The sequence below is a fragment of the Oreochromis niloticus genome, linkage group LG4, assembly GCF_001858045.2.
Source record: "Oreochromis niloticus isolate F11D_XX linkage group LG4, O_niloticus_UMD_NMBU, whole genome shotgun sequence".
NCBI lineage: Eukaryota > Metazoa > Chordata > Actinopteri > Cichliformes > Cichlidae > Oreochromis > Oreochromis niloticus.
Genome location: NC_031969.2, coordinates 21,764,271 through 21,780,072, shown reverse-complemented (window position 1 = coordinate 21,780,072; position 15,802 = coordinate 21,764,271). Strand labels below are relative to the sequence as shown.

The following is a 15,802-nucleotide window of genomic DNA, read 5'->3' as shown; positions in this document are numbered from 1 at the left end:
TAGGGTGAAAGGAGGAGACACAGCTCCTCCTCGTCTTAGTTGTATTAAATGGCTCCTCCAGCACCTTTTCTTCAGTTCTTCGTTCACGTCGACATCATGCTGGTGACTCTCTGTGCTCTCATCACTGCTCTAACATGTAACCACTTTGACTTATATTGCACACACATATACTAATGTCGGTGTGTTTCTTTTGACTCTGTGTCTTCATGTTGTTTGCAGGTGTGAGTGGTGTGACGGTGCTGACACAGAAACCTGTTCTATCAGTGAGGAAAGGAGAAACAGCCACCATGGACTGTAACCTGGGGACTGTTACTGGCAGTGGTGCTCGTTGGCATAAACAGATTCCAGGAGGAGTTCCTCAGTTTGTGCTGTGGTTTTATCGTGGCAATAGTTCTCCAACCTATGGCTCTGGGTTCTCCTCTCCAAAATTCACATCCACTCATCAGTCAACATCAGATTATCGTTTGATCATCAAGAATGTGGAGGAGGGAGACTCTGCAGTTTATTACTGTGAGACCTGGGACAGCTCTGTGAAAGAGGAGGTATCACAGTGATTTATACTGTGACAAAAAGCTCCTTGCTGTTACTTCTGCTTTTTAACACTCTTCCACATCCTGATAACAGAGAGATCAAGCAACCTCAGTGTAAACCCACCAACTGCAGATAATGTGTTGTCTGCAGTTTTTCTCAGTCAAGTTTTTGCTCATTTCTTACAAGAAAATCATTATAACACTTGTTATGCAGTTCTCCGAACAGTTAGGACATTTTTTATAACACAGGCTCACCTGTGCAACACACACTTCAACAATAAAAAAAATCCTTTTCACATTTGCCAAAACATGAATATTCAGTCAATCACTTCAACACTAGGATGAATGAATGTCAACCTTTCACCACCCTACAAAGACAGTCATTGAAATGGGTTTTTTGTGTTTGTTTTTTTTTTCTTCTCAAAACATTACTGACTTTGGAAAGAGTTTTGTAAAACTGTATGCATAATGTAGAGTAAAAGATATTCCAGAAACAAAAATGAAATGTCAAAATATTTTTTGAAACTTTACATAACTGATGAAATGGAGAAAAGCAAAATAATACTTGTGAAACTACATACATCAGAAAGCAGAAAAAGAAAATTTGAGAACATGGCATGAACTAGACTATAGTCCAATAAAGTCACACTACATACATCAGCTCATCTCTTTTTTAGGTATGCCTATTCCGCTGCTCATTACAGTAACCCACATATCTAACCAGCATTTCACATCAGTAGCAACTCAAAGCATTTAGCCATGCAGGCATGATCAAGACACTATACTGGTGTTCAAACCGAGAATCAGAATAAGGAAGAATGATAGTTGATGTCAGACATGCTGGTGTGAGTATTTTAGACATTCTTGATGTACTGGGATTTTCCCGAATAACCATCTCTAGGGTTTACAGAGAATGGACTCAAATGAGAAAATATCCAGTAAGCAGCAGTTCTCTGCTGAAAATACCTTGTTGATGTCAGAGGAGACTGGCCATATTACTTTGAGTCGATAGGAAGGCAAAAGTAACTCAAATAACCATTAATTACAAACAAGCTTTGCAGAAGAGCATCTTTGAAAGTACAACATATCTGACCTTGAAGCAGATGGGCTACAGCAACAGAAGACCACACTGGGGGCCACGCCTGTCAGCTAAGAGCAGGAAACTGAGGTTACAATTTGCACTGTTTCACCAAAATTAAAGAACAGAAGACTGAAAAACACTACCTCTCACAGGGTGTTACTGGATTTGCTTTTTCATACATATGTGAATAACATTTGCAGTAATTACACTGAAAGCATTAATGCAATGCTGGAATTCAGGAAAGTGAGTGACTGTGAATTGTGACTGACAAAAGTACAAAGAGTTTTGATGAGTTGTCAAATTCAAGTGAAATGGTGCATGAACACAGTAACAACTATCTTTAGTAGTGAAACATACAGGCAGTGTGTGTAACAGCAATGCCAGTGAGGGAATTCTTTACTGATTTGAGAACTGCATTAAGAGTAGTGATGCTGCGAAAATTGAGCCAAAGTGATAAAAAACAGTTTTTAACATACACTATTATAATAAATAAACAAAATAAGTAACATAAATGTCATAGACAGTATTCTCAGTTCTTACAACATGATGGCTGTTGCACTCCAGCTGCACTAAGGTTATCAGTAATGTCAATAATCAAATACTTATTAATAATACAGCTACACAAAAATAAAATGTTATAGTGAATATAACTCAGATCTTGTAGAGTGAGAGAATCTTCCTTTAAATTTAGTTTGTATTAATCAGAGACACATTTATAAGGCAGAGGGTTTTTTTTTTAATCTAATAATCAGCGTTTGAAACTCAAAATTTGACCTGTGAATGGGAGCTTATTTGCTGAAACTCCTCTTCCCATTGATTTTCTCTATACCCAGTGTCTTCAGCAGCTTTCATATCACTTCTCTTCTAGGTGCAATCCTGTTAACATCACTTGAATGTTAATCATAATAACCCATTCCTATTATCTAAATGGTTAGTAATCAAGTAATGAAATGTATTTTACCCAGTTGTGAGCACTAGTAACCTCCCTTGTCTCACTAACACTCCTCCTCACATGGAAGAGTGATTCAGACTGTGACCAAGACCTGAATAAGATATACTACAGCTTTTAAGGAATCTGAACGACATTTAACATTTCCACTCATTTGCAGCAAATATAAACAGATTGATGAGGGAAATGACATGTTGACAAAGCATTTAGAATATGCCTCTTTACTGCTTGTGCTGTTTGCTCATTGCAAAGTTTAATCAGAAATCAGAATAAAGCAAACTGTTTAAGTCATGTGTTTATTTGCAGATATTATAATGGACTGCTATTTTTCATACATCAAATAAAAGCTTTAGACATACAACATTTGTTTTCCTTTTATTATCCAAGAATACACTTTCAAAGTAGTCACTAACATAAATTCAAAATGAATGACTAACCTGAAATTGTTACATTTTAATAAGATGAAGATACGAGAACGTAATCAGTGTGTAACCACATATGTAAAATTTCCACTCTAACTCTAAATAAGTGCTCCAAAAATGTATGTTTTTCCATATCTGTAGAATGGGGAGTAACTTTACACAATTCTGCCTGGCTACACAAAGGGAAAGGTGACACTGGTTTAAAACATTGGTTGTAAATTTGTAAATAAATCTTCAAACTCAGTTAATGAAGCATCACATCTCCTCCTCCCTCTCTTCCTGTCCAGGATCCATCAGCAGGTCTCGGTATCTTTTATGACTTCATGCAAATGAAGTTGTGTCAGCTCTCTGTAACCTTAGATGGGACTTTCCTGGACTATAAAATGTGATTTATATTATTATATTTTCAGGCTGCATTTCACTATAATTTGGTAAATTAGAGGCAGTTAACTGTTTACTTCTTTGGTTTGGTCCATTAACTTCTGATAATAAACTAAACTAAATGGAGTTCAGCTCTATAACTAATCTTTACTGCAGCTCTACTCTCAACTCTACTCTTATACGGTTCACTTGGTCTTCAGGAACTGCCTGTATGCTCTCTCCTCATGAGTATTGTCATGTACCAGTAGGTACTAGTAGGTACAGGACTGCACCACTGCACCAGCGCAGGGTTCCACAATGCGTCCAAGGATTATATCTGATACCTAATGACAGTCAGGGTGCTGTTGGCTGGCCTGTAGAGGTCTGTGCGTCACTCCTTGGATATGCCTCCCCAGACCATCACTGACTAAACACGAGTGGTCATGCTGAACAATGTTACAGGCAGCTTAACATTCTCAATGCTTCTTGTAGGGCTCTCACAATGCTCATCCTGATTGTTCCTCCCTACAAAAACAAATGATACCAGTCCTGCTGACGGGTTAGGGACCTTCTGCACCCCTGTCCACCTCTCCTAGAGTAACTGACTGTCTCCTGGAATCTTCTCCACCCTGTTGAGACTGTGCTGGGAGACAACAAATATTCTGACAATGGCACGTAGGAGTTGGAGTCCAGGTTTTCCTTCATGCTACCAGCTATGACACTGAGCCTAGCCAAATGCAAAACTAGTGAAGATACACTCAGAAAAAGTAAAAGGGGAAAATGTCAGTGACTTCCACGTGTGAAATCATTTCTGTTTTGATTGTTCTTTCATTATTGTCTGTGTCGTGCACCTGTTGTTGATTGCATTAACACCAAAGGAGCTGAAATTGATTAACAATCTAACAAACCTCTGCTTCTTAACTGATCAGACCAGAAGTTTAACTGACTTGATGCGATACTCTTAAAAAGGTTTTCTTTAATTTTTTGCTTCCCTTTCCCTTAATGGTTTATCATAGTTTGGAAATTTTAAGCTGAAAACTCAATGTTGTTGGAAACAACTTTTAATGTTATAACTGTCACTTGCTACACTTTCAGACTTTTCTGTTTTTTATGACTTTTGCTGTTTTTGACTTTTTTATGGCATTTGTATTTTCAGGCTGTGCTTCTGTGGTGTTGGTCATTGCTCCGTCCAGCACTGATTAACAACCCCCTCTGCTGCTTAACTGCAGCTGGGGATGATCAGCTAATCAGGCTCTCCCTATATCAGGAGGTGACTTGGACTGGAGGAGAGAGCTGTGCTGGGAGCTAGACAGCTGAAAAAGCTGCACAAGCATTCTGATCAAAGAACTTAAAGTGTAAATAAAACATCACCAATCCTGCAGCACTGTGTATATGTCAGGTCCTTTCTTTAACATGGATTACCTCAATAAAAGAATTGACTTAAAATCATTCTTTTTCCTTTTTTAGTGAACAGAATAATTTTTCAGTTAGTGTTAAAGTAGTCAGTAATGTAACATTTAGTGAAGTAAATATACAAGAACATCAGCATCATCAAAAAATGTGACATTAACAATATCTAACAGTGTTCTCTAGACAGTGATACATTTACATATAGCAAAATTTAAATCAAAGTTTAATTTTTGAATAAAGCACAAGTTTAAGTATCAAATATAACAACTATAAATCCTGTCTCATGATATGGAGAGAGTAACCATTCCAAAATTAAAAACAACAATCAAACAAACAAACTAAAAAAAGAAGAAGAAGATGACAAGGCATTACTAACACCAGTGATAATAATAATAATATTAGTAATACAGGCAAGACAAAAAAAAAAAAACTCCAATGCTCCTCCTCCTGTTAGCTGTATTAAATGGCTCCTCCACTACCAACTCTCCACTCAGTTCTTAGCCCACACTGACAACATGCTGGTGACTCTCTGTGCTCTCATCACTGCTCTAACATGTAAAGAGTCTAAAATATACTGAAGAATAGACCTCATGTTACATTTAAATGTCAGTGTGTTTCTCTTGACTCCATGTCTTCTTGTTGTTTGCAGGTGTGAGTGGTATAACGGTGCTGACACAGAAACCTCCTGTTTTATCAGCGAGGAAAGGAGAGACAGCCACCATGGACTGTAACCTGGGGACTGTTGATAACTATGATGCTCGGTGGTATAAACAGATTCCAGGAGGAGTTCCTCAGTTTGTGCTGAAGTTTCGTCATGACTGGAGTTCTCCAGGCTATGGCTCTGGGTTCTCTGCTCCAAAATTCACATCCACTCATCAGTCAACAACAGATTATCGTTTAATCATCAAGAATGTGGAGGAGGGAGACTCTGCAGTCTATTACTGTAAGGCATGGGACAGCTCTGTTGATGAATATGCATCACAGTGATTTACACTGTGACAAAAACCTCCTCACAGATACTTCTGTTTTTTGATGCTCTTTCACATCCTGATCAAAGACACCTCCAACAAACACACTGAAACCCCACCACCTTCAAATACAGTTTTATTTTTTTTTCTTATAATATTTATCATTAAAATCATGAACAAAGCAAAGAGGGGAATATTCACATGTTATTCAGTCACAACTACTCAAATAATCATATACAAAAAAGGAGACTGATAGTATATGCTGTTATCTATAAGTAATATCAATTTAATAGACGTCAGACTCAACTCTCCTTCATTTTTTTTTTTTTGTATGTCCCGTCTGGCACTGAATTATTGTCTGAAGGCCAACAGATTTATCTTCCCAAGTGGACCATTATGGCTTTTGCTCTTTCCTATCCCCTTTTACCAGGGGATAGGAAAGAGAAAGACGAAGAAAAGAGAAGTTGGGAAGAGGCTCAAGAGAAGGAGACGGAGAGAAAAACAGAGAAACAGAGAAAAGACACTGAAAATCTGTTGGATAACCTGCTGGGAAAAAAAACAAGCAAAAAGAGAACAACATAGTATGGAAACCACAGCAACAACCAACATAAGCATAAATAAGAGTAAATAATAAATAGCTGAATGTTACTGAGCAGCACACAAGACCAACAAATCACGATATGTTTAGAGGCAGCAGCCAACCAATGGTGTGTGTCTGTCAGTACCTTTTTGTACACACCTGTGTGCAAACAGATATTCACCACCAGCATTATGCACCAGGATTAGTACAGGTGCATCCTGAGTGTTAGAAACAGTGGTGCTCAGTTTCATCAGTTTGCACTAATATGTGTCACAGTAATAACCCTCCAACAGATGGCTCTGCTTTCTTTTTCTATCTACTCACCAGTAAAAATCTGATTGTTTAACTATCAAGATGTAGATGAGAGCCGCTCGTATTTGTTTTTGTGAATCGGGGGAACTATATCAAAATGCCTGTATCACAGTGACTTACTTTGTGAGAAATACCACAAAACTCATGTGACAAAAAAGGGTTCCCACACAATTCTATTACTAAAATTATTCTCTATATTTGAACTCTTTGTTCAGTTGTTCAATATTCATTAATGACATAACATTTTATAAAATGTTCTCCTAACCCTAAACACTCTGGTTTCGTGTGAGTTTACATAAAAGTTCATACATTTTAGGGGATGTTGACTATGGAATTATAACAGTTATTCTAACAGTTAGTGGGGTTCTGCTCTGTTTTTGTCCAAACATAAAAACTGGTAATGTTTAAAGCATCAATAATAAATATGAAGGACATAGTAAACAATTTATAATAATAAAATATAGCACTACAATTTTAAAGGAGAGGAGGGAGACATCACTATCACTAATAATTATTAATACAAATAGTGAATTAACCTCCACTGAACATAAGTCACCCAAATACATCACAAAATATGCAGGTTTAGCTCCTCCTGTCAGTCTCTCTGAGTTTCAGTGTCATATTTAATGGTTCACACCTCCTCTCCTCCTACACAAGCAATGCAATCTCGTTACAAGTTACAAGTCTCAACACACAGTGACAACATGCTGGTGACTCTCTGTGCTCTCATCACTGCTCTAACATGTATGGAACCTCATTTATACTTCAGATTAGAAGTTAGGTTTTGGATTCATATGTGCTTGTGTTTCTCTTGACACATATATACTAATGTTAGTGTGTTTCTCTTGACTCTGTGTCTTTATGTTGTTTGCAGGTGTGAGTGGTGTGACGGTGGTGACACAGAAATCTCCTGCTGTGTCAGTGAGGAAAGGAGAGACAGCCACCATGGACTGTAACCTGGGGACTGTTGATAACTATGATGCACGGTGGTATAAACAGATTCCAGGAGGAGTTCCTCAGTTTGTGCTGAGGATGTATCATAGCTGGAGTTCTCCAGACTATGGCTCTGGGTTCTCTGCTCCAAAATTCACATCCACTCATCAGTCAACAACAGATTATCATTTGATCATCAAAAATGTGGAGGAGGGAGACTCTGCAGTCTATTACTGTAAGACGTGGGACGGCTCTGTTAATGAGTTCGTATCACACTGATTTACAGTATGACAAAAACCTCCCCACTGTTACTTCTGCTTTTTGATGCTCCTTTTTTCACATGCTGACAAAAGACCCATTCAACAAACTCAGTGTAAACCCACCACCTTCAAATATTATTTTTCATTGTTCTTTTTGATTTATTTTAATGTTCATCAATGAAAACCCACCAATGTCAGTCTGTTCATAAACACGGAATTACTCTTTTTGATAGATTTTAACATTCATCACTGAAAGTATAAATTATCGAGGAATATGACGACCACCAACAACACAAATTGTCATATATTTTGTACACAATTCTGTGCGTGTTTTGAAATTTTAAAAAAATTAACAAACAATTGTCTAAAACTCTGATAACTGTCACATTCTAGCTGCAGTAAATGACATTAATCAGCCTAAACAGATACTGTTAAAGTTGCACAATGAGGATAAAAATGTTTCATATGAAGTGAAAATTCAGCTAAATTTTATCTGTTGCTTCTCTTTTCATTACAATTGTTTTCATATCTCAGCTGAATATTAAAGGATGTTTACACCTCCCACTGACAACATGCTGGGGACTGTCTGCTCTCTCATCACTTCTCTAAAGTGTAAGATGTTCTTCTCATCTGTTTCATAGCCCATCTCTTTGGAGAAAGACATCTCATGCATATTTTTCTGTGTTTGTTGGCAGATGTTAATGCAGTGGTAGTGTTTATCCAGATGCCTGCTGTTCACAAGGTTTCTCCAGGTCAAGAAGTTGTTCTCAACTGCAACATGGTTCAATTAAGTTAGATGGTCTAAACAAGTTCATGGAGGGGTTCCTCAGTTTTGTCAAGTATTTGTCATTCTGACAGCTCACTTTCATTTGGAACAGGTTCTCTGTCCCCTGAGGTGGGGAGAACAAAATACAAATATTTTGTTCCTATACTCAAGTAGCATTTATTTTTACTTTTACTAGCCACACTTTAAGACAAATATCTGTACTTTGTACTCATTACATTTTCAGACTTGTTACTTTTGGTTCATTTATAGTGTTTATGCTCAGGAATAAAAGTGGTCTGGAAGAAGTGCAGGTGTCGGTGAGTTGTGCTTGCGTTACTTCAGAATCTAGCTAACTCTACAGAAGAGGAGCAAGTGACTTTTTTTTTTTTTTTTTTTTTTTCCGAGTGTAAGGTAATTTCAAATTGCATTAATGTGGTGAATTCACAGTAAAGCATGGTGTTGGACTGCTGCACAGTACCACTGGTGCTCACTGTCAGAGGCAGGTTAAGTGTAGCTGAGATGAATTTGCATTTAAGATTTTGATGCTTAGATTAACTCACTGAATTCCAACTTTATATTAACTGTATACTCTCTAGTATAAAGACAGTATAAGCAATGTAGTTTCAGTGGAGTGCAGGTGCATTATAACTTGTGAAACTGCTGACAGCTTGTTGAATTCAGTTGTGTAAATCCACAAAGAGCAGCAGGTCAGCTGATCATATGGGCAGAGCTAAGAAAATCTGCTGAAGCTCATATTAGAAATAACTGCACTGTGATTCTTTTCTTTACTTCTGCTTAAGTAAAGAGAGTCTGTACTTTTGCCACCTCTATCTATACCATCTCTTTACTTAGTTTTATATTCCATATGTATGGGGAATAGGCCATTCCCTGTACGAAGTACAATAAAAAAAAGGTCATGATGCATAAAACGAGTGAGCTCTCTCAAGACCTTTGCAACTTTATTGTTGCAGAACATAATGACAGCATTGGTTACAGAAAAATTTTAAACTACTGAAGATTCCAGTGAGCACTGATGGGGCCATAATCCAGAAGTTGAAAGAACATAATTTAACCATAAACTGGCCAAAACACGGTGCTCCCTGGAAGATTTTAGAGAGAAGAGTTAAAAGAATTATCAGACGGCTTGTCCAAGAGCCAAGGACCACTTGTGGAGAGCTGCACAAAAGCCTGGAATCAGCAGGTACAAATGTTTTAAAGAAAACAATAAGTAATGCATTCATGCCATTGTGGTGAGCGTGCAAACAGGCCATGGCAGTCATGGCCTGTTTGCACGCTCACCATGTAAGACTCCATTGCTAAAGAAAATGCATGATGAAGTGCGTTTAAAGTTTAGACAAGCCAGTGAAATACTGGGGGAATATAGTCTGGTCAGATGAAACCAAAATTGCCTTTCTGGTGTCATATTGTACACCATGTTAAGAAAAACAATAGAATATGATAAGATAAAAAGAATAACATACTATATGAAATAGAATAAAATACTATACACAACAGAAAAAAAATTACATTTAGTGTTATTGCACATGTGTGGATGTGTGTGTTTGGTCAGCTGCAAAGTCTTTGTTGTGAGTCTGACAGCAGTAGGAAGGAAAGAACCAGTTTGTTGTTCAGATGAACACCAAGATACCTGTAGCTATCCACAGCCTCAATGTCCATACCTTGTGGAGGATATTTGTGCCTGCAGAAGTTTATCACCAGCTCCATGATTTTCCAGTGTTGATCTGGAGATAGTTCTGCTGGCACCAGTCCACAAAGCCTTGGGTCAGTGTTCTGTAGTCCTTGTCGTCCCCATCAGTGATGAGACCGACTATTGCAGAGTCATCAGAGAACTTCTGCAGGAAGCAGTGGGTGGAGTTGTGGGAGAAGTCTGCAGTGTAGATGGTGAAGAGGAACGGAGCCAGAACTGTTTCTTGTGGGGCCCCCGTACTGCAGATGACCCCATCTGACACACAGACCTGAGTTCTTACATACTGTGATCAGTCGGTGAGGTAGTCCAGTATCCATGTTGTGAGGTCATGGTCCACTCATGAGCAATGTTCCCTCTAATTTTTCATGTGTCTGAGCGAACACACAAACTCCCTGAGCGTCCCTTGGACCACTGTGAGCAACATTACACGTGTGCACTGTGGTCACGCCAGCATCAAATCCATCCAAGTTACATGGTTTATTAAAATAATGAAATTACAGCATTTACATTTATGTTAGACTACTTTTAATTAACTGCTTTAGCCCACTTACAATGAAAAATGTAAAAAAATCCTGTTCATGACCTGTGTAAAATAACTTGAACTCCAATTTTGAAAACACAACTTTTTTTTTTTTGCTCTGACTTTTTTTTTTGTATTATGAGTATGAGTCTGTGGTCTGGGAGAGCGTCCTGTAACTCTCTGTCTGCAAAATACAGTATATAATGACCAATGTTGGGCAATTAATGATATAGTTACTTCTTCAAAAAAGTAACTCAGTTTTGCAAACAACAAAGTTTTTTGCAGCTGTTTACCTAAAAATGCAGCCAAGGCGGTTTTTAAAATAAACATGTCAAACTATTTACAGAACAATCAGGTGTTCTGCATCAAATTTGATGCCACACAAATTATTTGTGCCACTCCAAAAGATAATTTCTGTCCACTATGAGATAAAGGAGAACAACAGCCTGATACCTGCAGGCCTGACAACAGGAGATGTATCACTCCTGTAACACCTGTAACATTCAGCAGTCGCCTCATTGTTCTGACACACACAACAAAACTATTGACTACACTACACACTAACTACACAAGATTTGTGCTAAACGTCGCAAATCTCTCATATCTCAAACTCCTCCTAAACTCCTTAAATACTCCTAAAACTTCCCTCTTCCTAAACAACTAAATGCCATGTTGCCATATCATTTTTTGATTGGTCCACATAGTATATTTGCTCACAGGCGGAGAGTGCTTTCGAGCGTTTTCCTTATAAAACGCTGTTTTTACCGTTTCTTCCTGCAGTAAATATAAACAATGATAGTATTAAGGAAAAAAAACAAACATTGCATATATTTTTTATCATAACTCTGGTTTTATGTGGCCTATCAACACAATTTAAAAACTGGTATAAAGTCCACACTTTTTTCATCAATTGTTCCATCTGTCCTGCTCACATCTCCAATGGTTGTACACGTTGTCATTAACGTGGCTTCACTCCACATCAGCCACGCCGCTTTGCTAGATAAAACACCGGTGTCGGCACATAAGGACGCTGTCATAGCCTGTCAACGACGTTGATTGGCTGCGTATATACGAATGTGAATTGCATCATTGGCTGGACTATGGGATAGGTTAGTTTTTTTTTTGTGCGCAACGGAGATTTTCTGTGCGCAGAGACCGTGCCAGCAGTGTGCAATTGCACACGCGCACAGCTTAGAGGGAACATTGCGTGAGTTCTCCAGCTTATCCTTCAGGACTGTCGGAAGAATGGCGTTAAAGGCACTGGAGAAATCAAAAAAACATAACACAAGAGGTTTTCCAGAGCTGTGGAACTCTCCCCAGCCTCAGGCTCAGGTTGAAGATGTGCTCCATCACCCCACACAGTTGATCTGCACAGGACCTGACAGCCCTTGAGCTGATGTCATCTGGACCCACTGCCTTCTTAGCTTTAATCCTCCTCAGTTCCCTCCTAACCTGGGTGGTTGAGAGAGACAGGCTGGAGTCGTGTGTTGGATGTGTGCTGGATGCTGTGGTTGGGGGTGGGAGTAGTGAGCAGGGAGAGTAGAGGAGGTGTGAAGTGGCTGAGGTGTCAGATGTGAAACAGCAGCAGCACAAGATCACACCTGAGACATGCATGCGACTAGTTTTTTCCATACAGGAGGCATCTTGAAGCTGTCACCACCAACAAAGACTTTTATACAAAGTATTAAATAAATTTCAGTAACTGTGTTCAATACTTTTTCTTTGAATCATTTCTCAATATTACATGTAACTTAATTAATGGAAATCTATGGTTTGATTTCTTTGCATGTGTGAATTGGATAGGTTGTTTCTGTCATCTGGTGAGAATTTCATGTCAGTAAGGCCTTTAGAAATATTTTTACTTGGACAACTGGTCAGTACTTACTTTACTTGCTGTACCGATTAAAATAATAATGCATATACATGGAGTCTCCATTATATGAATTTAAAAATTATTACTATTAGTTGATCCAATGAAATGTTTAGGTTTAATCTATGAATGAAAGCTGTTTTGCAAAATCTCCTTTTCTTATAGTTCTCTTCTCCTCTGGGTCTTTACAAGATTCAGTGTCTCGTCTCTTCTCACTATAACCTTCTTACCCCTGCTCAACAGTTTCACCAAACACTGACAACATGCTGTGGACCCTGTTCAAGTTCATCATTGCTCCGACATGTGAGATGTTCTACTGGTCTGCTTTACAGTTTGTATATTTTGAAGTAAAGCTTTGACCTTTGACTTGTTGTTTTTTTTTTTATGTCATTTTAGGCAGATGTTGATGCAGTGATAGTGTTGACCCAGACACCTGCTATCCACACAGTTTCTTCAGGTCAACAAGCTGTTGTCAACTGCAACATAGAGAGAGATGATACGAATTCTGTTAGCTGGTTAAACAAGTTCCTGGAGGGTTTCCTCTGTATGTTCTAAGATGTCTGTATTCTGACTGCTCAGCCAGCTTTGAAACAAGATGCCCCTCAGACAGATCCAACTCTGTCCTCATCAGACATAACTTACCACTTAACTATCAAGTGCACAGAAACAGAAGACACTGTTGTTCACACTGTGGCAAAAAACCTCTTGAGCAGTACACATGCTGTCTTGACTATTTCACTTGAAGATTGTACGTTACACTGAGTTGGACTAACTTCATATAATATGTTATTTAGCATTGGATTGCTCATTTTTTATTCCTTTTTTTAACCTTTAACCTGCTCAAATGTAACGTTAAAAAAGCTCCTCAGTTCTGAGATTTTGTCATTCTTACAGCTCACCTGCATTTTGAGCAGGATTCTCCTCATAAAGATTGACCAAACACTGATTTCAAGTCTATTATTAATCATGCAGAGACAGGAGACTCTGCAGTGAGTTCCTGTCAGACATGGGAAGACTCCCAACAAACCACCATCATAGTGAACCAGACTGTGACCAAAATCTTATTGAGAGACAGTGAAGCTCTGTTTAATTCAGATCAGTAATGAGGACTTCATTAAGTCTTACACAAAACAAGTGACACAAAGGAATAAACATGACTACACAGAGAGAGGAAGACAGTTATAAAATACAAACAGATGAAGTGAATGAGATGTTGACAGTATAAGTTGGTCTCTACAGGATGTTTCAGTTCCTCTCCCCTCATCAGTGACAGTCAGGAGGTTTTTGTACAGCCATGTATACAAACTGAATCACTGTGGTATTTGGACAAGGCACCAAGCTGATTGTGACAAGTAAGTACTTTTTAACTGATCATAAAACAAGAGAGATTTTGCAAAAATCTGCTGATGACTACTTAATTCAATATGTTTCTTGTTCAGCATCATTTTTATGATTTTGTACAAATTAAAATAGTTTCATGTTGTTGTTTGTACAGAAAACATGGTTAGTTGTATTTAAAAAAATATGAAAAGCTTTCAAAACAAATTTGTATATTTTTATATAAATGTTGTTCACTGAAAATTATGTGAAATATGTTGTTGTTCGCTCTTATCATTCTCATGTTTTACTTGACTTTTAGGTTGGCATTTAAGGCCTGTTTTCTCTTTCTTCAATAGTAGTTAACAGTGTTACTAATGTTCAAAATTGTTTTGAAGTGATAATAACCTGGCTTAACAGTTTTCTTTGAAATGAAAGAAAATAATTCACATTAGCTGACATGTTATGCAGAAAGCTGTAGAATTAAATCCAAGATGTTTTACATGAAAAGTTAAAGAGTAGCTAGTGATATTTTATTTTGGAGAAATGTAAAAAGAAGTTCAAATGATATGTTGCATTATTTTTTCTGTACTTTTGCAATCACATTAGTATTGTTTTCTTCTAATTCCAAAACAAATGTTATGTTTATTCCATATTGACTCTTCTTGATTCCTTCTGGTTTTATGACTTCATTTCTAGTTTCCTCCTTTCCTTTCATTCTTCTGTTTTTGTTTTTTTGTTTTCTGAACATCTTTCATGTATTTTCAGGCTCCAGCCTCCCTCCTCCTGTCCTGACAGTCTTCCCTCCGTCCAGTGCTGAGCTCCAGTCCAACACAGCTTCTCTGGTCTGTCTGTCCAGTCAGTCTGTGCCTTTTGCAGATGTGAGCTGGTTGGCTGGTGGGAGTCCAGTGAGCAGTGAGATCTCTACCAGCACTGCTGTTCAGAGACCAGACCAGACTTACCAAATCAGCAGCTCTCTGACCATCCAGACATCAGACTGGAACATGGATAAGGTTTATACATGTAAAGTGTCTTTGGGCTCACAGACTTCAGAGAAAACCATCAAGAAGTCAGAATGTCCCACTGAATAGTCGAGGACCAGAGTGTGCATTTAAAATCTGCTTCTTTACTGCTTGTGCTGTTTGCTCATTACAGTCTTTACATGTTAGAAATCAGAATAAAGCAAAAGGTTTAAGTCATGTATTCATTTGCTGGTTTTTGACAAGTATTTTCAGGAATTCATGTTTTGCAATAAATTAATAAAAGCATTGGTTTAAAAAAATGTGTTTTCTTGTCAGTAAACAAGAAATTGTGTCACTGTTTTTTGTCAGTAACATAAATTTAAAACGATTAAAATGAACTCTTAAATTTAAGAGAGGGGCACATAGAGGAAAAAAACACTCATAAGCACACCATTTTTTAAATGTCTTCTTCCCATAGTTAAAACATAAATATATTCTGAAATACACGCTATGTAATATTTGTACACTAGAGAGCATCATTTAACAATATTGAGTAACAGAGAGGGCAAGTGTCAAAGGTTTAAAATGTTGGTTATAAACTTGCAAATGAATCTTCACACTCAGTTAGTGAAGCATCACCTCTATGCTCTTCTGTTTCTTCATGCCCAGGATGCACCTGCAGGTCTTAGTAACTCATTTATAACCTCAAGTAAATGACTTATCAGCTCTCTGTAAAATAAAATGGAACTGCTGTTTTTAATCGAAATGTTTCAGTTTGTATCCTTTGATCATTCAGAGACAGTTAGCTGAATACTGTTAGACCATGACACATGAAGGCAATTCATTTCTTCCAC

At 37.8% G+C, this 15,802-nt stretch overlaps 1 protein-coding gene and 2 gene segments (V, D, J or C); all 3 read left to right on the top strand.

Annotated features, from left to right (window-relative positions):
* The first annotated feature begins 48 nt into the window (after nucleotides 1–48).
* LOC112846729 (immunoglobulin lambda variable 3-21-like) lies at nucleotides 49–554 on the top strand. The segment is given in 2 exon segments: nucleotides 49–136; nucleotides 220–554. Coding segments are annotated over 2 exon segments (423 nt in total).
* Nucleotides 555–5,253: 4,699 nt separating this feature from the next.
* Nucleotides 5,254–5,739, top strand: LOC112846728 (Ig kappa chain V-VI region NQ2-6.1-like). The segment is given in 2 exon segments: nucleotides 5,254–5,307; nucleotides 5,402–5,739. Coding segments are annotated over 2 exon segments (378 nt in total).
* A 1,539-nt stretch (nucleotides 5,740–7,278) lies between these two features.
* LOC102083070 (immunoglobulin lambda-1 light chain) lies at nucleotides 7,279–15,268 on the top strand. The gene is made up of 4 exons (XM_019357876.2): nucleotides 7,279–7,356; nucleotides 7,487–7,812; nucleotides 13,988–14,021; nucleotides 14,755–15,268. The coding sequence occupies exons 1-4, from the start codon at nucleotides 7,317–7,319 to the stop codon at nucleotides 15,075–15,077; spliced, it is 723 nt and encodes a 240-aa protein (XP_019213421.1). The 5' UTR covers nucleotides 7,279–7,316; the 3' UTR covers nucleotides 15,078–15,268.
* Nucleotides 15,269–15,802: the final 534 nt, after the last annotated feature.